At 35.1% G+C, this 21,207-nt stretch overlaps 1 protein-coding gene across 2 annotated transcripts in view; it reads right to left on the reverse strand.

Moving 5' to 3' along the window:
* Positions 1 to 21,207, reverse strand: part of LRRC7 (leucine rich repeat containing 7) — a 454,713-nt gene that overhangs the window by 98,194 nt on the left and 335,312 nt on the right. For both annotated transcript variants that reach the window (XM_049617014.1, XM_049617013.1), the window contains exons 16-20: positions 19,658 to 19,906; positions 14,554 to 14,754; positions 6,547 to 6,658; positions 6,154 to 6,334; positions 2,622 to 4,302 (exon numbers count right to left, since the gene is read on the reverse strand). In XM_049617014.1, coding sequence (XP_049472971.1) covers positions 2,622 to 4,302; positions 6,154 to 6,334; positions 6,547 to 6,658; positions 14,554 to 14,754; positions 19,658 to 19,906 — 2,424 coding nt within the window. The remainder of the gene's footprint in view (positions 1 to 2,621; positions 4,303 to 6,153; positions 6,335 to 6,546; positions 6,659 to 14,553; positions 14,755 to 19,657; positions 19,907 to 21,207) is intronic.

Genomic DNA, 21,207 nt, shown 5'->3' on the forward strand with positions numbered 1-21,207 from the left:
CTGCAGAAGAGTAGCAATCTCGGACATAGGGGTTCAGGTTTTAAATTCTCTCAGTCACAGTGGGACTCTGTAGTGGAAGCATGAGCCTTGAGGTTAAACTACAGGAGAAAACAGCATCTTTTATCTGTAGCTGCCTCTCCAAGGTCAACACTGGGCAAGATCCTTAACCAACACCATTTTGGGCTGTTAAGCTTATCCAATGTTCAGGCCTCTAGGCAGTTCTGTCTTATGAAGAATGGACAAAGATCTTATGGTTTCTAACATAACTATTCGATATCCGGATTGAAATCTTCACCTAAATTTCACTGGGAAAGAAACACACCAAATCTCCGGTGCAGTCTGACTTTGAACAGTATGTGAAGTAGCACAGCTATGTCTAAACTGGTTTTATATAACGAGACTGTGCTTCAGTACCCTGAATTCATGTTTGTGAATAGCTGGAAAGTTTTAAGTAAGATACAGCCTGAAAAGCTCAATAACTCCATTGAGAGGGGGGAAGAAATGTTACGTGGAGGAAACAAGAAAAAGAACTTTCAGAACCCAGTGGCTTGAAGCAATACTCTCAGGTAACTTAATTTCTTGGAATAAAATAAGAAGCTATTGCACATACATTGAAGTTGATCTGAGGAATGAAAGACAGACTGAGGGAATTATAAACATACAGGGGAAACGTGGAAGCTAATTAAAAAGGAAGGTGTGGGCACAGCAATAGGAAACACGCATGAGTTTACTTTTAATTATCTGGATCTGGGATTGGCAGGAGGCTTCCAAACTTCTGCTGATCCAAATCCCCCTCCCCCAGACCTATTTTCCTCTTTCCAAATTCCTGCTCCAGCTAGTGGAGTAGCTCTGATCAAAGGAGAGGAACTGTTTATCTGAGAAACCAGTAAATAAATGATGGTACCAAATGCTTAGAATTTTGTCTTCTTTCTCATGCTTTGTTCTCACTCACTCTTCTCTTGCCTCACATTACTAGCCATTGCACATATGCTCCGAAAAGCTTCTTATAACCTTTCTTGACTAGTTCATCTTACCCTGTTACGTATGGTCGTGTCTACACGAGGCCAGAGTTCCCAAACTGTACTGTATTATTTGGCCCCAAATATTTTCGCCCTCCAAGTTATCTGTCTACATGGAGGGTAAAAGTTGAGGTAAGGCATGGTGACAACTGACCAGGTGTCTCCCACTGACAGCCAGTCATGAGGCTTTGATGAGGCTCCCTTCAATGGGACTGAGCACACCTATTTGAAACAGACATTCTGATGAAATATTTTGCAAGGCAGAACCAATTTCCACATTGAAAAACTAACACCCACACCCCCATTTATCAGTTCACTTTTCCCTAAAAATAATTGTGTTCTTGTCATGTAGACACGACCTCCAAACAATATAATTACTTAAAAAGAGTATACCTGAAAACATAAAATTCAATATTAAAGAAATATATAATAAATGCAGTGACCTGTGTTTTTAACAGGACACCAAGTAAAATAATAAAACTATTGAGCAAAACTTTCTAATGGTATATTATTAATTATTACCCAGAGCCCCAATTTACACTAAGTTTTTCAACCCTAGGAAATGAGAACAAAGGCTCTATTTTTACAAGAGACCTGAGGATTCTAAGGTCAATGCAGAGTACGCAAAGCCCTCTACACCAAAGCCATGAAGTATACTCACTGATAATGGTCAATTGATCATAGTTCTACAAAATGGAATACCAGATTTTTCTTAGAGAGATAGATCTGAACAGGCAACAAAAAGTCATTCTCAGCTTTAAAATAGTATATATATATATATATATATATATATATATATATATATATATTTTACTCTCCTCAATCACTATTCATTCCATGCTTTATTATGACTCAGTTTTTAACTGAATTGGGATTAATTTCCTTTTGCGTTGTTGTTGCAATATACACACTAATTTGTACCTTTGTAGTCTTCATAAAAACATCAGCTATTTTTGTTGCCTATAGTATTATTTGAATTTAAACATTTATTTCTTTATAAAAGCCAACATTTGAAATGGCAGGATTTTTTATTTAATAAAGTAATGTGTAGGAGGGCATTTAATCTCTGCTTATTTTATCTTTCTGTTTCTTGCTGGGAAGATTATTGCTCATTAGAAGTAATAAGTTTACGAGTCCCATAGCAGTAACTGTATGCAAATTTTATAAACAAATTAGGCTTGACTTTATTATAAGTGAGTCTGTGCATAAAGGGGCAAAATACTCACTTTTTATAGATTCAATAAAAATCGTACTCCTTAGGTCACTAGAGAACAGTTCTGTGTCCTAGGAGAGGCATTCTGCCTTAATGGCCAGAAAGCAATTGAAGCACCGTCCCATATAATAGAGTCAAATTCTTTCTTACTAACAATATTTAGGCTAGATTTGATAAATCATTCACCTACAGGTTATGGACTCTCGAAGAGCAGTAAACAATATCCATGAGAAACTATTATGATCGATTTCCCCACAATATAGAGATAAATAAAATGCTGATCATCTATTCATTCATGTAGTTCATGCGTCACTACATGTGCTTAGAAATGCCAATAAAGTAAAACTAAAGGCAGGAGGGATATTCTTACAGAGAAATGCCAGACATACCCTGTCTAACCTTCTAGCTTCTATATGTCTAAGCAGCTGTTGTCTCCAGTCTGCAGGCATTTTACCACAGCTCTCCTCTCCCTTCACAGGAGTAGGCCTCGTCTTTATATCACTGTTATCTGATGGCTTGTCACCATAGTTACCCAAGTTATAGTCAGATGGTATTTTTTCCAAAAGAGCTGCCATAGTAGGCCTAGCTGAAACTGGCCTGGTTTGGGAGGCACCGTAACTCTCTGTACTGTAGCTTCTTGCAGACAGTGGCCTCCTCTGGGTAAGGTTTTTAACTGGAAAACTTCCCGCCTGAGCTTTCACTTCTTGATATGAAGGGTGTTCATCTTCATACCTGCCATTCCTTTTCAGGAACTGGGACTCAGTCACTGAAACGCTGCTTTGGCGATCCAGACCTCCCCTATATGGAGGTCTGCCGTACCTATCACTCGGAGGCAGCTCATGAGGTTCACTGACCCTTCTAAACATGGCCATTTCTGTGGAGCTCGCCAGGGAGTCAGCTCTTCTCAAGAAGCCTGCCCTGGCACCTTGGCTTGCAAACTGGGCATTCACCACAGCATCCTCATTAACAGATGGCTGAGAAAATGAGAACATTTGCTCCATTGGTGGGTATCCTCTGTAAGCTCTAGGACTAACCAAATCCTTGGCGATGTTTTTGCTGGGCTGTTGCACGTACTCAGAATTGTGTTGAAAGGGGGGTGGTATCCTCTTTTCGGCTTTAACTTCCACTGCTCCTTGGGGATTGAAGCTTTGGTCAAACTGATAGACTTTTTTTGTCATGGAAGCCTTCTGTTGTTGTGGCCCTTTACTACTTCCATAAGTGAGCATCTCATCATCCAGCATTGGGACTGACTGGCTTCGAGACATACTGGACATACCATGCTCTGGTCCCAACATTTTATCTGGTCGTTCATGGCTTCCTAAGTGATCACTCCCAGAAGCATAGTTTTCTAATGGTATATTATAAACCTTGTACGTACCAATGTCAATCTCATCGATACTCTGCGACTTTTTGAATTTATTGGACTTGATATCTTTCATTAGTGGGGAAAGCCTCTCTGTGCTTTTGCTAATGGAAATAACACCTTTAGAAGATTCTGGGCGGCAGTGGATTTGAGAAAAGACATTGCTAAGACTCCTGTTGGGATTGGAATCGTGATATTCCCATGGTACTCCTGGAGAAAAAGGACTAGGTATTTCAACAGATTCTTTTATATGTTCTTTCCTTTCAGGCAATGGACTGGTGGTGGGGGTTGTCTCTAATTTGGAAGGGAAAGCGGTCCTGTCTTCAAAAGGACTAGGGGTTCTGGTCCAATTCTGCCAAGGATTGGAAGGAGGCACTTCTGTTTCTGGTGTGTGTCTGTGTGTAGACTGCTCAAGTTCCAGGGGAACACCAACAATCCTATCCTGCCTAATCAAAGGTCTGCGTCCATGAGAAGATGTGCTTCTAGATTTTGAACTTAAGAGAGGATTGTTGTTGGCATTCTCGCCTGTGGTCTCCTCTGCAACAAACCCTGTGTTATCATAATGTGAACCATCAGTCCAGTTGTCAGTGAAGGCATCACTCATTGGCAGCCGGTCAGGACGCTGTGGTAGATTCCCTGGGGGAACAGCCTCCCGCTGGCTGAGTAATGGCTTTGAATCAAGAGGCTGTGGGAAAGATGGTGCAATCCTGTGAAGACAGTGGGAAGAAGAAACATGAAAATGAGGAAGAGCTGGGTCTTTGTCAGGAAGAGAAGCATCATCCAAAAATGCCACAATTCTTTGTTAATGGATCATCCAACCACACCTCACTTATGACTAAGAGCATTATTATTTCATATCTACCCCTATACCTTTCTCTGACTTTTATTTCCTCCTTGTAATTATCACCTTCTAACATATCATATAATTTACTTACCTATTTTATTTATCGCGTTTTGTCGTGTGTCCTCTGCTAGAATGTAAACTCATGAGGGCAGAAATTTTTTTTTCTCTTCAAGCCTAGCATCGTAGGCACATAGTAGGTGTTTGTTGGATGATTAAATGAGTGAGAGAAATGGATGGGTCTTCAGTAATGGTCCTGAAACTTGTCCCATAATTAGAATCCCCTGATTCCTTCCTGGTCCTCATCCTGGAACTTCTGTTTCTTACATTTCCAAACTATTGTTTGAGAGTACCTTTCTTATAAATACTTGATATGTCTAATGAACCCAGACTATCTTCAAATAGCATATATTTGAAGGTCAGGTATTGAAGACGTTAAATCCATTGTATAGAGAACACATTTTCTTAGAATGTAAATTATATTATATTATATTATATTATATTATATTATATTATATATTTTGGTCATTGGCCTGTTTACACTAGTGACCAAAGTATCTCTAGAAGATGTTCATTTTTCTAGGTTTATTGTAAATGATTTGCACAGTTATAACACTGAATTATATATTTTTTTATCAGTGAGAGATTTTTGTTTTTGCTAATATTTTCATCACGGGCATTGAAAGGTAGAAAGAGTTAATATTTTCATCACGGGCATTGAAAGGTAGTTAATATTTTCATCACGGGCATTGAAAGGTAGAAATAGTTATTAATTAATTACCAAAGAATATCTTGCTAACAGTACTGATGTTATCAATAAAATATGAGTCAAAATCAGTGACTACCTATATCATATGATGATTTGTATTTGCTGTTTATAGCATAAAACATAGCAGCAAGTTACAAAACAAAGAATCAGAACTGGGTGAGTACTACCTCATGGAGTCACTCTATTGTGCTCTTTGTCTTTTAATTTTTCATCTGTAAAATGGAAATAATATAGTAGGAACTATTTTGGAAAGATTAAATATTTTTACTTACATCCTAACTTTTCCAGCTGATGATAAATTGATGATGATGATAACGATGATGATGATGATGATAGCATTGAAAATTTTATTATTTACTTCACACTAGGCAATAAGTGCTTTCCATGCATCTTACTTTAACCCATTTTGGATAGTGAAATGCGCACATGCATCATAAATAAGTATTGGGCAAACAGGGCTTTTGGTTTCTGATTTATAAGGGATGCCTGGATGACTCAGTCAGTTAAGCCTCTGACTCTTGATTTCGGCTCAGGTCATGATCTCACAGTTTGTGAGATGGAGCCTGCTTTGGGTTCTATGCTGACAGTGAGGAGTCTGCTTGGGATTCTCTCTCTCCCTCTCTCTCTGTTCCACCCCCACTTGCATGTGCACATGCTCTCTCTCTCTCAAAAATTTTTTTTTTAAAAAAATTACAAAAAAATAAAATTTCTTGTCCTATCATCTCAACCTGATAATCTCCCACTGTCTCTCCCTTAAACAATGGTTTTGCTGCTTGAAACCATTCATCCTCTCCTGGAAGTCCCAGGGGAACTGTTTTTGCTTACCTGCCCGTTCTGTCTTCTACGCCACTCATGTGCTGAATACAATTCAAAAATTAAGATTTGATTTTTTTTAAAGTTGCTGAAAGAAAGCACTTGGGAACAGAAAAAAGGGAATTCTAAACACACCTGTTACCCCACAAAGAATTATGTACTGCATCTTTAGCTGTTGTCTGCAAGGACCCCACTTTAACCCGGGTGTTAGAGGATCCTGAGGAAGCCTGGGAAGGTGAGTAGTCTGAGTAAGTGCCTGAGGAAACACTGTTATTCAGACAGTGAGTTTTGTCAACTTCAGACTCATCAGTTGATTCTGAAATGTAAAGGGGAAAATGTTATAATGCTATGCACATTGACAAGAATAAACACAGAAAAGCAAGTATGAAAAACAGATAGCATAACAATGTTAGGAATATATATTTGTAAAATATTTCTACAGACTATGGTGTGTCATCATTTACAACTGGTGATTCATCATGCACATGCATTTGTGGCATATTTTCCACATCAGGTTCACAATGTTACCTTTTTTGTCCTTCCCTAGCAGAACAAGTTTGGGTGGGTACAGAGGGGTCTCAGCTAATGAAGGGTGAAGTTCCCCAATCCTCATTTCATTAGCTGGATGAACAAAAGAATCCTGAGAGATATAATAATATAGGACAAGGAAAGTAAACATTTAAACATTGGTTAACCAAGATGGCAATATCTTTATTTGGCTCAGATTTAAAGATTGGGGCTCTAGAATTTAAGTCACTATAGAGCACTAGGAGAAGTGCATATGTTTCTCTGAGCTAAGTACTAAAATATTTTGCTTTTCTAATTTAAATGAGTCCATTTATTCATCAGATATTTTTTGAATGCCTGTTTATATGCCTGGCACTGTGCGAAGAACTGTGGACTTTCCAAAGAAAGATAAAATGTCACCCATGGCCCCTGGAAATTTATAATCTAATTGGGGAGATAAGCTATATCTCATTACAACACAGGACTGACTTATGGTAAGCTGTATGTGAGTATATGATATATACATATAGATATATATACATACGTGTGTGTATATATATATATATATATACACACACATACATGTGTATATATGGTATATACACATGTAAGGGGAGAACTTCCTTAAGAGTTCTAAGAGGAAAGTCTATCACTGACCAACTATTTTTTTTTTCATCCTTTAGTCATATTTATGCACAAGTGCTATTTAACAGGTGGTCTTATCTTCAATTTCTTCAGTTTTCTCATGACTTCTTCCTAACATTTCTAGTTTTCTCATGATTAATCTAGCCTGCTGAATCTTCATTCTAAATCTGTTCATTGAATGTAATGACCAACATTGGTACAAGAATAAAACTTTATAAAGACAAATGAACATGTTAAAAAAGTATGAGTTTAAACTTCTATAATTAAAATTATTATTGCCAGTTAAACAGATAGTGAGATGGCACTGGGGAAAGTAAAATACCAAAGTCTCATTTTCTTCCACATATAAAAATGTCTTGTCTATACCCATGGGGAGGTAGCAATATAAATTTATGCACGGCAGTTATCTTCATTTCTTTTTTTCTTAAATCTTAAGTTAATTTCAATTCGAAAGATAATTTTTAGTATTTTTCAGTTTTCTCATTCATTAGTACTTGTTAGTTTAAAATAATAATGTAACATTTAGAAATATTTTGTTAAGTCAAAGAAAGAATATACTTGAACACAAAAATGTAGTAAGTGAAATGTGTTCTGTCTTATACCTAATTGGTAATAGTCAGAAACTTATTATACGTTTTATTGCCCGATATAGTGACAGGCTCAAGTTTTTGGGTATTGCAAAGAAACATCCATTTCTTTAACTTGAGGCTTAAGTTTTGTTTTGGGGGTTACTTTTGGTTAGGTTTGTAAGAGAATATTTGCCTGTGAAAAACCTGGGTATATCTGATATGTGTTAATTATTTAAAAAAACATTTCTAGTCAAATTCTTTCATTTTCTACAAGTGGGTTTTGAGACTCAGTGAGGTCCATGCTTACAGAGATAATTAGACCAAGATCCAACATAGAGGCAGGATTCTGGGGTTCCAGTCTTATGATCTTCCCTTATATTGTGCTGCCTCCTAGTGTGCTCAGCTGTGAGCACATCTGAGACTAAAAATCCAGCTCCAGAGTTGAAGAGGGATAGGAAAGAGGGTAGGATTGATGGAAATTTTGGAGATGAAGAGGGAAATCTGTGTTCTCATGGATTTTGAAAACTATTTCAAAGGCTTAGCATAAGAAATTCATGATAAAATTTTAAGGTGACAGAATAGAGAGTAAAGCCATTACACATCTTTGTAGAAATTTATAACTACAGGAGACCCAAGTTTGAGAAATTGTACCATGGAAAGGTATAAAATATGTTAAGTTTTGTCAAAACTATTTCAGTTGCAAGGTGGCATATTTCTATTCTATTCCTGCTTTATCATTTATTAATCGGGTTATCTTGCACAAGTCAGTGTTCTTCTGTGTACCTTATTCATTTCACCAGTAAAATGAAGATAATAGATGAAAGGAATTAATGTTATTTTCTGTCTAGTACTAACACTCTATGAATCTAAATGTAACTTATAGTTACATTGAAATAATATTTTGAAACAATATTTTAAAAAGGAAATATTCTTATGACACCTGATAGAGAACTACAGGAATTTTGTTTTAGTCAATAAAACAACCCAAAAGTTGTACAAACATAGAAATGTAAATAAAATTAAGGGTTTCATTACTTTTTCCCTTATGCCTTACACATTTAGTATGCAAGTTATATTGCATGTATAGGTCAAATTTTCAAATTTGTATCCTAATTTTGTGGCTGGAGCTTGGCATGGTGGCTATGATGTGACTCACTGCTTAAGAATTTCTATTTTGAATCAAAAAGAGCCATAGTGACTAGGGAGAATGGTAGTAGCTAATCATGAACTGCCTCCTTTCTCCAGAGTTCTGTGAGACCCTCCACCTAGGAGGACTAACACTGAAGCAAGAACAATGGATTTGCACTGATCCAGTTAGACTCAATTACCTTTATGAACAAAATGATAATAATGATGATGATGATGATGATGAAGATGATGATGCCATCAGTTATGGAGAATCTATTACATAGCTGCTACTGTGCTACTATGCTAAACACTTCATCTGTACTATTAATTATTTAATAGACAACTTTGTTTTTCACTGTTATTTATTATTTTGAGTTATTTATTATCATCATCTTTGTTTTGCAGTTAAGAAGATGAAAGCTTAGAGAGGTAAAGTCATAATTCCAAGTCACAAATTCAGTGAATGGTAGAGCCAAGATTTGAACTTGGATCTGTCTTACTGGAAGGTCTTCTCTGTAATATTATGTACTGTGTACCCAGAGAAAAGCTCACCTACCAAATGGACTTCACAGAAAAGACAAGTTAACTGTCCAACAAAGGAAATTAAGCATCAACTTTGTCTCTATCAATTCTTTTATAAAGAGGCTGGAGGAATCAGGTTCATGTTGGAAAAGTGGGTGAAGCTTTTGGGACTACTTCTATGGTGAAGACAGTGGAGGCTATTGGTAGGGAATCAAATATAATGAGGGTTCTATTGTAAGCACATTGAGCCATATTTGCTTCTGAGGAGACAGAAGAGGGAGAGAAAGAAAAGGTAGAATCTCTTTGTTCTTTAACTCCATTGATCTTGTGCCATTCAAACTAAATCTCCACTGCTATGGCTGTAGTGAAAGGGAGCTGAAGACAGAAGTGAGAGGTGGGGAAAAGCTTGTGTCTGAGTTTTTATAGTCCAGGCCTAGTATTAATAAAAGCATTTAAGGACATTTTCAATGAAAATTGACTACTTATTACCAGGAGAAAGATGTGTTTTCTCTATATAAAGAAATTAGGTGGAGTCTCCTAACAAAGGAAAAAGTCCAAAACCTTTCTGAACATGGTGGACATGGTGAACAGGTATCCAGTGAGAAGTTTTCTGTAATGCAAGATAGTGGCCCACAAAAGGATTAAAGGGGGTTGGGCAGGATTAGCACATGATTCTCTTGTGGAAGGGAAGGGAATTATCACTTGTTGTAACTTTCCTCTGTGCCAAGAACTGTGCTTGCAGTTGTATAAAAGTATTTGCTTTTGTCTGATTTCATCTCCACAAAAACTAAGCATTATTGGTATCTGTATTTCTAAGATAAAGAAAGCAAAGCTTAGGAAGTTTTCAATGACTTGTCAAAGTCACAAAATTGGTAACAAGGTAGATTCAAGATTTGAATTAATGTCTCCTGGGCTTGAAAGCACTTCTCCTTGTTCCTAAACTGTGCTCCAAGGTACCTGTGATGCTGTTGTTAATTCACAGGGTTACATGGGTTGTTTTAAATATTTGGGGGAAACAAAGCAATACTTGACATCAGTCAGATATTGTGTGAACTGGTGGCTTTCAGTTTCAACATTAGATTGCACTTTCCTTTGATGACAGTCTTTGTGAAGCTGGCTTTTTAGTGGCTGCTATGATTAAAAATCAAGTGTCATCCAAAAATCAATATGAAACAGAATTGTAGTGACTGATGTGATTCCAAGGTTTGAGAAGATAAGTGGTGTCCCACAGGTACACACATTTCATCAAGTACTTTTGTTATTTAAGCATGAAATAAAACTATTTTCTCCCCTTTTAGTGTATGTGTGTTATTTTTCAAATGGCCACTAGGCAGGGCATAAATATTTAATAAATTGTTCAGAACTAACTACTTAATAAATGGAACTGTTAGGTACTTCTTTTGGAATATGGTCCTTGTAACAAAATTACTAAGATACTAAAGGCATTTGTATGCCAAGGGTTTTGGAACCCCCAGATTTTACTTATTTTACATCATAGCTTTATTTACCATACTGTTCTTCTTTCCTTCCCTGATTTTCTCACTCTCCCAATAGTTCATCATGATAGTTTGCCTTTACTCATAATATTATATTAGTGTATTAATATAGCAAATTGTTATTGTTAAAATACATGTTATTCAACACACAGGTGACAAAATATAAATAATTGTTGCAGTCAATACTTAATTCATTACGAATGTGACAAAAACCCAAGAGAAATTGTTCTTGCCCTCAATTAACTTCTATTGGATGTAGAGACACACATGTTATCAGATAAGAGTCATTCATATACTCAACAGGTAGTTACTGTGCCCAATTCTGTACTAGGCATTGTGCTAGACCCCAGAAAGGCAATGGAGATAAGACATACCTGACCTCATGAAACTCACAGCCTGTAGTTAATAAACAAAATAATTAGAGAAATTTTTATTATATGTAACACAAATAAACAGGATAATGTGATAGAGAAAATGAGAGGTTCTACTGATCATGGTGATCAGGGAAAGCCTTCCTGTTGAGGTAATCTTTAAACTGAAGGTTGGAAAAATATGGAAGTGTTAGCTATATAATTGGACCTGGGTGCTAAAGACTCAATGTTTGTGTCCCCTCAAAATTCATAAGTTGAAACCTATATGATGATATTTGGAGGTGGGATCTTTGGGAGGTGATTAAGTCATGAGGGTAGAACCCTCATGAATGAAATTAGTGCCACTATAAAAGAGACCCCACAAAGCTCCCTATCTCCTTCTACCTTGTGAGGATATAGAGAGAAGATGGCCATCTATCAATCAGAAAGTAGGCCCTTACTAGACACTGAATCTCTTCGTACCTTAATCTTGGACTTCTTAGCCTCCTGAACTGTGATAAATAATTTTTTTTTTTGTTTATAAACCATGCAGTCTATGATATTATGTTATAGCAGCCTGAATGGATGAAGACACTAGTAAAAAGCAAATGTAAACTTTATAAAAGGAATTTGGAAGTAGAAGAGAACCTTCATACCTCCCCATCCTCCTTGTTCATATGACTCTCCCAGCTGTACTCTCTGTCTAGCATAACATATATTAAAAGTCTTGGTATAGGCTTGGCAAACAAAGTGATCAATAAATGTTGATTTATTTCCTTTTTCTTTTTTCTCTGCTGAATTTGTAATCTGTTTACCTTGTTTTTTCTTACTGTTTTCTGCTTCTGGTTCTGCCTACCTCTATTCTTTTTTTCCTTCATTTTCCATATTTAACCACACGGATAAATGTGTCATGCAGTGAGTGATATTCTCTTCCACATTCTTGAGAATATGAACTAAATAATGACTCAAAATAGCAAACAAGTGCAAAACATACAAGAAAATATTATACACTTAATATAATATACATTGATCAGCTAGACACTCGGTTGTCTGTATTAATTATATCTGAAAGTTGAAAATATGGAGCATGGCCCCTTAACCTGGGTGAGTAATTTGATAAAGAATTGGCTTCTCTTTGCTCTAGGATGGCTAAAAGTTGGGTAAAGAAGATCTAGAATTTAAATTTTAGAAAAAGTATTGCACTTACCAGTGAGAATTCTACTCAACATAAAGGGCCAGGAGAAGAAAACTTAAGAAAGGTGGGGTGAATCACTGAAATAATTATAAAGACTAAGACTGAGCTTCAATTAAATAGGCAATAAGAAGCCACTGTAGTGTTTTTAAGCAGAGAAAGTTAAATTTGTTTTAAAAAGATCAATAAGAGAGTAATGAGGGGGCTGAGGACAATGTAAGTCAAGAAGTTGACAGGTTTTATAGAAATGCAGGACAGAGTTGAGGGCCTGAAGAGGTCAAGGAGATACACTTAGATGAAAATGTATAAGCTTAGGTGATTGTTTGGAAGGGGCAGTGAATGCAGAGAAAGAAGGAATAAGAAATCAGGATATCTCCCAAATTTCTACCTTGAGTGGACTAGTAAAATAATGGTACAAGCTGAGATCAAGATCGGGCATATAAGAGCAGAAGCAAAACTGGGGAAGAAACATCCGATTTAATTTTGGATTTTTCATTTGAAGTGCTTATGGGATAATTTTAAGATTTATTTTCTCTACTAGGGTTATTATTAAATTCATGACCAAAGCCATCTTTTCCTTGCTTCACCTATCCCAACCCTGAACTAAGAAATTTTAGAATCTTCTTATTTTGTAGTAAAATTACTCAGTTTATGGGTTATCGTGACCTCACAGTTATTTGGATGTTAAACTGTGACTACGTGAGATTTAAATACAAAGTGTCTCCAGTGTGTACCTGCTAAACATTGGCTTTCTTCCTTTTTATATTATTGAAATATCTTAGAGATAAAAGTCTGTTATCAGACAATATCAGACAATAATACTGATTTTATAAGTAAATGGAAAAAAACCCCAAAATGAGTACTTAAATTTTCCTTCCTAGATATCCAGCTATATTCTTCTCTTCTGGGGCAGGCTGGTACCTCCACTGGCAGATGTTCACACCATGCTTATTCTTGCTCAAGCTTTTTCCTCTGTCTGGAATGACTTCCTCTCTTTCCACTTTAGATGAATCACCCAAATATCAATATGCAGTTCAACTTTAAACTGTTTCACATAACTTTTTAATTGATTGGCCGTGATTGCATCTCTCTCCAATTTCTTAAAGTATCATATTTGCCATCACTCAACAAATCATGTGACTGTATTTTATATAATATGCTCTCTAATCACCTTATCTGTGGTAATTTTACCTAGATAGGCTCTAAATTATTTGAGGACTATGTGCACATTTTATATTTCTTTTCTCTCTCTCACAGTGTTTAGCACAGTGCTAAATATACAGTTGGTGTTTTATCAATGCAACAAACTGATGCTGTGAAATGCAGATTTGTAAAAGAGTTTCATGAATCTAGATTTTTGAGAAGTGCGTATAGTAACTTCTAGATGTACTCATACCAGTTATGTTTCTAATGAAGATAAAAAGGTGATAACCAAATTGGCTGAAGAGTTGATGAGACAGTACAGAGGTGGCATAAATGTAGTTGAATTCTTTTCAGACCACACAAATTGATAAGGATGAATATCTAGTTTATTCTAAAATATAGGAATTAAGCTTCACATGACTAGATCCAGAAAAGCTAAATTTCAAAGTTATCTCCTGTTTTTCATTTATAGTAGTGTTTCCTATAATGGTTTTAACCCAAACCCTAAAACAAACAAACAAAAAATTGGCTCTAAATCTGATCCAGAATTTTACTGAGATATGCAGAGCAAAAAAACAAAACAAAACAAAACAAAACAAAAAACCCCCACAAAAACACACAAAAAAACCCCAACTTCATTTAGTCTTTTCTAATGACTCATACAATAAAAGTTTGGATAGCCAAAACAGTATCACGAAAATGGTATAATGCACTTACTGGCCAGACCTCGCTAGGTGAGCAAGTATTCCTTCTGTGTGTATTGGAACTTTTGGAGTCGTATTATAATTTTAGGCCATGAGGGTGTCATTTACCTGTAATTCAGTAAATGCAACCCTCATAGTTTGAAAAAGTAGAGAAACTCATTTATATCTTAGGGAAAAAAATGCACTTATCAGAGATCTAATCAGTTTAAAAAAAACACAGAATTTAGTAATTCCAAAAAATCCAAACCACACTGGCAATTACCAATAACCTTGAAATACCTCCACTGTAATCTCCTTTGGGGCTACAGGCCACTTGTGTTCATACTTTTCTTTCACAGTTTGCTCCGTGTTAGCAGTTGGGTTTGAATTCTCAACACGCACTCCATGGCTTGGCTTACCCACCAGATTTTGAACAGATTTTACCATATTCTTTAAATCCTCTGGGTAAGGAGTTGGATATCGTTTTAGGTTTATTTCAACCTAGAAGTTTATAAAAAGAAATTTCACATAAAAATACCTTCGGCAAACACGTTCACAAAACTACTCCATTTTATGTGCAGTAGTGAAACCAAATGCAATATAGTGAGTGTTGAGCTGGCTGAGAAACTGTACTGTTGCTGTCAGTGGTGTTCTTTCCATATTCTGCCCTCATGGGGCTTCTTCCCGCCACGCCCACCTTCTAGATTAAAAATAATTTGGGGATTATATCCTATCTTTAGACCTACCCTGAGGATCATTGAAATAGGAGTAGGTCAGACATATAAGTGACTAGCAATCTGAAGATTTTAAGCAAATTACTGTCAGCTGCTTTTATACTTTAGAGGCTGTTCCTTACCTATCTTAGTTATTTATAAGTAATTATTTTCATGTTAAAAATATCTTTGGAACATTAATATAGATGATAGGAGGAGACCCCAAAAGATTTACAAGTAGAGTTTATCATGTCTTTAAAAAATGGGGAATTGACAGTATCTGCTACCAAATATGCATCAGCTCAATGTTAATTAATTAGCATGTTATATCAAAAGGTAGGGTAGCTAATTCTTGTTAATACCTAAAAAAAAATGCTTCAGGGTGGCTTTTATATTTAGTTTTTACCCTAATAAAGTAACAGTGTAGGTACTGCCTTAAAATACTTAAAATCTTAAAATACTCCTTTGTAGGTAATGTCTTAAAATAAAAAATTAAAAATTGAGGAGATTTTCTAAGATATTCTATGTAAACACATAAATGTTGGCTTATATTTACCCAGGTATCTATTCCCCTTTCTTGAATTCATTTTTGGTGTATCAATCTGCCTTTAGGGAATATATATTAATGATCATTCTTCACATTTAATTTAGAGGGAGCAAATATGAGACACTTCCTTACAGAATATCCCATTATCAGAGTATTTAAAATATACCTAAATTGGAATAAATCCAATTTATTCATGCCGATTAAAAGGGAGTGGGAAGAAATATAAGGAGCAGATTTATTTGGCCTGGCTTATTCCAGTAGTCATAACTTTTTGCATCTGAGTAGAACCAACTTTACAAAATGGAATGGTTTATGTGATTGTAGTGAGTATGTGTCTGTGGAAAGTGTGTGTGGGGGTAGGTGGGAAAGAACGGAGAAGGGGAAAGCAAAGCTGAAGAAGGAAAGAGTGGGAATGAGAGACGAAAGGAGAAAGTGGGGGGCACATGCACCCCCACCTGCCCACACCCATGGAATTCATGGGATGTAAGAAACTATGATGGTGGTATAGATCTGAGGATTGTAAATATGAATTCAAACACTTTTGCTCATCTGCAGATTTAGCAAATCCACCAACTTTGTCATATTCATCTTCCTCGTGGCTCATTTTCCATATCAAATGCTGGGATTGGACTCCACTGGATGATTTCTAACATTTCTTTTAAGACTAAAAATACAAAATTATTTTTCCAATACATTTTTGAAAGGCTGATGAAAAACCAGATAATTCTGCTAGTATAAATATTGTTTAAATGTAATTTTGTCTTTTACACTCCCAAACAAATAAGAATGAACTCAATAATATATAGAAATAAAGCTACAAAAATATAACCCAAGGAAAATTTAGACTTCTCGGAAAAAAAGTGTAAGTTGTTAGAATGTAATATAAATATAGCTCAGGGTACTTAATTTACAATGCATTCTGAAGTAAACATAAAGAGAATGATATCCATGCTAGACAAAGTCCATTGGGATGCATGCATTCTTGGATCTGCTGTTTAAGTTGGTATTAGAAATGTTCATCACAAATTAAATCTAAGTTTTAAATGATATTGTTGAACTCATTTAAAAGTACTTGATATCAAAGGGCTAAAAGTCAAAAAACTACATTTAAAAATATAGATTGTAGAGTGGTATGACTATTATGCCAATTAAGAACATCTTTTAATTTTTAATAACCAATGGTATATGAATGAAAAAATAATTTTCAGGTAGAGAATTAAAACCCTATGTACCTTAAAAAATTCTCGATGCTAAAATTATACTCCTAAATTGAATCAAAAGGAAAAAAAAGTGTGAAATGTTCTTCTTTAATTGAATTAGATTCTTCATTGAATAATGTAATCTATTTTTTATAGATGCTATGTCTCATCTGACAAAATTAGATGACTATTTACTAATGGCCATGGTGCCAATATTTTCTGGTTGTTTTATAAACAAGTTAATATGATATTTTGGTCACATCACCAGAATATGTTTGGGTACTTTATCTTTGAAAAATATTTAAATTTAGAAACAGAAACAGATTTGTCATGAATTTAATGAAGCTTCAGTTTTAGAGCCTGTCACTTGCACAGCCTCTTTCTAAAGCCTTGTGAGGGGCCCTACTTATGTATTTAAATGGTTATCTTATATCCTTTTCCTTAAAAGAGGCCCCTCTCCAAACTGTGGGAGTTTCAGGTTTCATACAACTTGGATTTGTTTCACCTAGCCAATAAGTTCCTTGTTTCCCACTTGTTGGACCTGGAGTCAGAAGATCTAAATTTAAGCCACAGATTTACCTCAAACAAGCTATCAGCCACTAACCTTTCTGCTTAGTTTCCACTTGTGTAAAATGTGAATGATAATATCTTTGGTGAATATATGACTAAAATGAGATAATACCTGTGACAGTCTTTTGAAAATGTGTAAATTCTATTCAGAGATTAAATACTATCTAAAATCAGATTCTACTTAGGTATTTTTAAAGTCTCAATTCTTTTGGCAGTTTAGATTCTACTATATATACTATATACTCATATATGTATATATATACATACACATATGTATATACATATAAACACCATACTACCTGTAACTATCTGGGTTTTTTCAGATTGTATGCAGCAGCAACCATTATTTATTCAGTATCTGCCATTTGCCAGGCACATGCAATATGTTTATAAGGATATTTAATTTATTATTATCTATACAATAAATAATACTTATCTATATGATAAATAATATTTTATTATTTATCATATAGATTTAAATATAAATAAACACTGACTAATTATACTTAACAATAATTAAATAATTATAATTAAACATAGTTTAAATTGCATTACTCATTATAGCATCTGTTCCCATTCTACCAAAAGGGAACAGTGTTGGTCCAAAGTCATACAGCTATAGGTAGCAATGCCCAAATTCAAACTCAGGTCTTTGACTCCAAAGCCTATGCTATGGAAGTGTTACTTGGTTCAGAGCTATTGTCTGATAGAAGTGAAGCACATTATTTGTACAATCTTGTGAAAAAATGGTGTTTGTAAATCTATAATGTAAATTTTACTGAGTTAAATAACAAGATGATTTCAATTTTTAAAAACATAAAGCTAACAATTTTTTATAATTACTTTTAAAATTTAAATAATGGTGTAATATTTTATAATTGTTATGTTTGTAAGTTCTGTAAAAACATACTTTATATCCTTTTACAGATTGTTTTGCCTTCCTACTTTTCTTTTTTTATGCCTTCCAACTTTTTAACTCATGTGTGCACTGCTTTAGAAATGAATAAACATGCTCATAAACACAATTTTATTAATAGTTCAGTAATGCCCCAATACAAAAGCAGTTTCTTTATATTTCTAAATATATAGGCTAGAAATATTCCCTTATTCTAATATGGGATGGAAAAACAAATAGGTGGGAAAAATTGTCACTTATGTTCTTACCAAAATGTTGTATATATCACTCACCATAAAGTATTTGTTCATTTTACATATACATTTTATTAAAATGCAAGATTTTGTACTGCAATGTTATTTCACTTTAATTTTAGAAAAATAGCAATGTTTCACAACATTCTGTATATCTCAGATCTAAAACAAGTGCAGTAAATGCAAATAGCAGCTGCAAGATGTTGGAGACTCCCAAAAGTTTAGCAATGGAAGAAAGAATTAACATAAATAGCTAGGCATTTAGAGATGATATCTTGAATTCACAAAGAAAACCGTGGTTTTCTTATGTAATGATTAAATTCTAATTTGGTTTGGCTGTAAATTCCGGTAAGAGAAATAATAGTGAATGCCTTGATTATTGATTGTTAAATATCTTATTCTGGGATTTAATTAGGACATTTTACACAGAAAGGAAACCTATAGCAGTTTCAGTGAGGATTCTCAGCTGGCCTTATATTGTGCATAGAATATAAGACACAGAATAAGAATCTAGTCCATTACATGTGGATGGTAAAGCTTACCAAAAATCTAGTGTTTTTTCACATCCCATTAAGACATTTTTTTAAATGAAACTTTTAAACACCCAACCCACTGAGATAAGGAAGCCCTATTTGCCACAACTCCTAAACCAATCTTCTCTTACAGGAATTCTCATCATCTGTGCCTTCAAATTAGAAGGAAATCTATACTTTTCAACAAATGTCCATCTTTGTACTCAAAGTCCACTCTCAGCAAATCCCAATTCAAATCTCATGCTATTTTATGAATCAATTTTTAGTTATTTAATCTCCCTTAGAATTGACATTATACAAAAATGCATGTATGTATGGGGACAATTTAGATGTTATCAACAGTGTCATCAACATTCTGCCCGACTATTGGTATTCCCACACTTTAAATTAAAGAAAAAAAATATTTAAAAATGAAAACATAAATGAAAATGAAGCACCCAACTAAAAAATCATGCCATATATCCCACCATTAGGCACCTCATTATTAATGTTCCCTCCCCTGACTTGGTTCTCTCCACCCCATTGCCAATGTCGATGAACAAAAACTTAAATTGGTATCAAACACTGGCAACTGGATGGTTTCTATAGGATCGACATTCCTTACCCCAAATCATGCAGAACATACCCCATAAACCACTGTTCCAAGGTTGCCTCTACATGGGGGGTTCTCCTACCCCAAACACCTAGGCCTACCTGTCTGCCACTTAGAGAGGGAAGAGTGGTGGATTGTGCTGCAACTGGCAATGGAGTACACATGCTCCTTTCCTGCTGGAGGCCACTTATACAACCCCATGCCAGCTGTGGGTCATTCTGGGGGACGGGCATATCTTGGATCTGCTGATCACACCTGGCCCATGGTGTGCAGCAATCGCCAGACAGTCTGGCAGGTTGGAGAGTAATCCCACGCTGGCCCCTTTCCCAGGGGGCTTGGCAAGAGTGATCCTGTGGGAGAAGGAATCTCCATTTTCTGGGAGAAAGAGGAGCACTGTAGCAATACTTTCACTTTATCATTTTTCTACTCTTGATTTTTTTTTTTTCACTCTGGGTAATGCATTTAAAACAACCACAGAAAATTAGCTCAAACTCTCTAACAAAATGGTACCAATATCAATGAAGCTAAAGGGTCACCACTTCTTCACACAATGCAGCAGTTATACTACACTGTACACTCTATAAGTAGGGCATTATACTCTAGTCCATTTGGAAGTTGATGGCATAGGTCAGTGGTTCCTTTTTAGATTTTATGTAAATGAAGTTAAAATGGTGCTAAATTTAATGTACATGTAATGAACCAAAACCGTGTGATTAATTTACTATAAGATTTCCATACATTCCATTCATCATACTTCCATGATGATTTATTTAGAAGTTTGTTTGTGTTCTAATTTGCCCAATAGCCAATGGCATTGGAAATGTTCAAATTAGTCAAAACCAAGTGTTTGAGATTTTTGAAACACATATTGTTTTGCCAAAATATAGATAAATCAAACATAAATAAGCATAAAGAAAATGCAATCTAAAGTATAATGAGCCTACTCTGATTATAAACAAACCTGATCACATAACACACAAACAGGGCTTCTAAATAACGGTTTGCATTTACCATATTTTATGTTTTCATTGATACATATACCAGAGTATATTAAATGTACTATTTTCTTGTTGGATCCTTTGAATATGGATTTTTAGGAATAAGTAAGTAGTTTTTGACATTCAGTGAAGAAAAAGAATGAATCAGAGGTCCAGTATAGAATGCATCATCCATTGGTTCTATATTTAACGTACGAAATCTTAAAAGAAGAACTGAGATGTTGTGAGGGTCTTTGTTTACTTTTAGTTTGGCATTGTTTTTTCCAGGAATTCACAAGTTAAAAAAATGTTTCTTTGGTTATTAGATAGCATTAACCAAGCATCCAGAAACATTTTTTTCAAAGCCAAATCTTTAACAAAGCTATCATTTTGCTTTGGGAGTCCGTTTTGGGTTCTCCACAATGATGTAGAGGTAGACCTTGTCAATTACCTTACTGTCTAAATCTAGTAAGGTTCCAGAGTGTGTTGGTTTAAGAAAGAAGTTTAGAAAATGTGGGAATGAGGGGAAAGAAAAGAAGAACACATTACACAATCTATATCTATTAACAGGATGCACATAACAATTACTTAGGCAATTAGTCAGAGTGAGAGCTGTTAGTATCCATGATGGAAAAAGTACACAAATAATACTATAAAAAATTAGTGAGAGATTC

Source organism: Panthera uncia (genome assembly GCF_023721935.1).
Source record: "Panthera uncia isolate 11264 chromosome C1 unlocalized genomic scaffold, Puncia_PCG_1.0 HiC_scaffold_4, whole genome shotgun sequence".
NCBI lineage: Eukaryota > Metazoa > Chordata > Mammalia > Carnivora > Felidae > Panthera > Panthera uncia.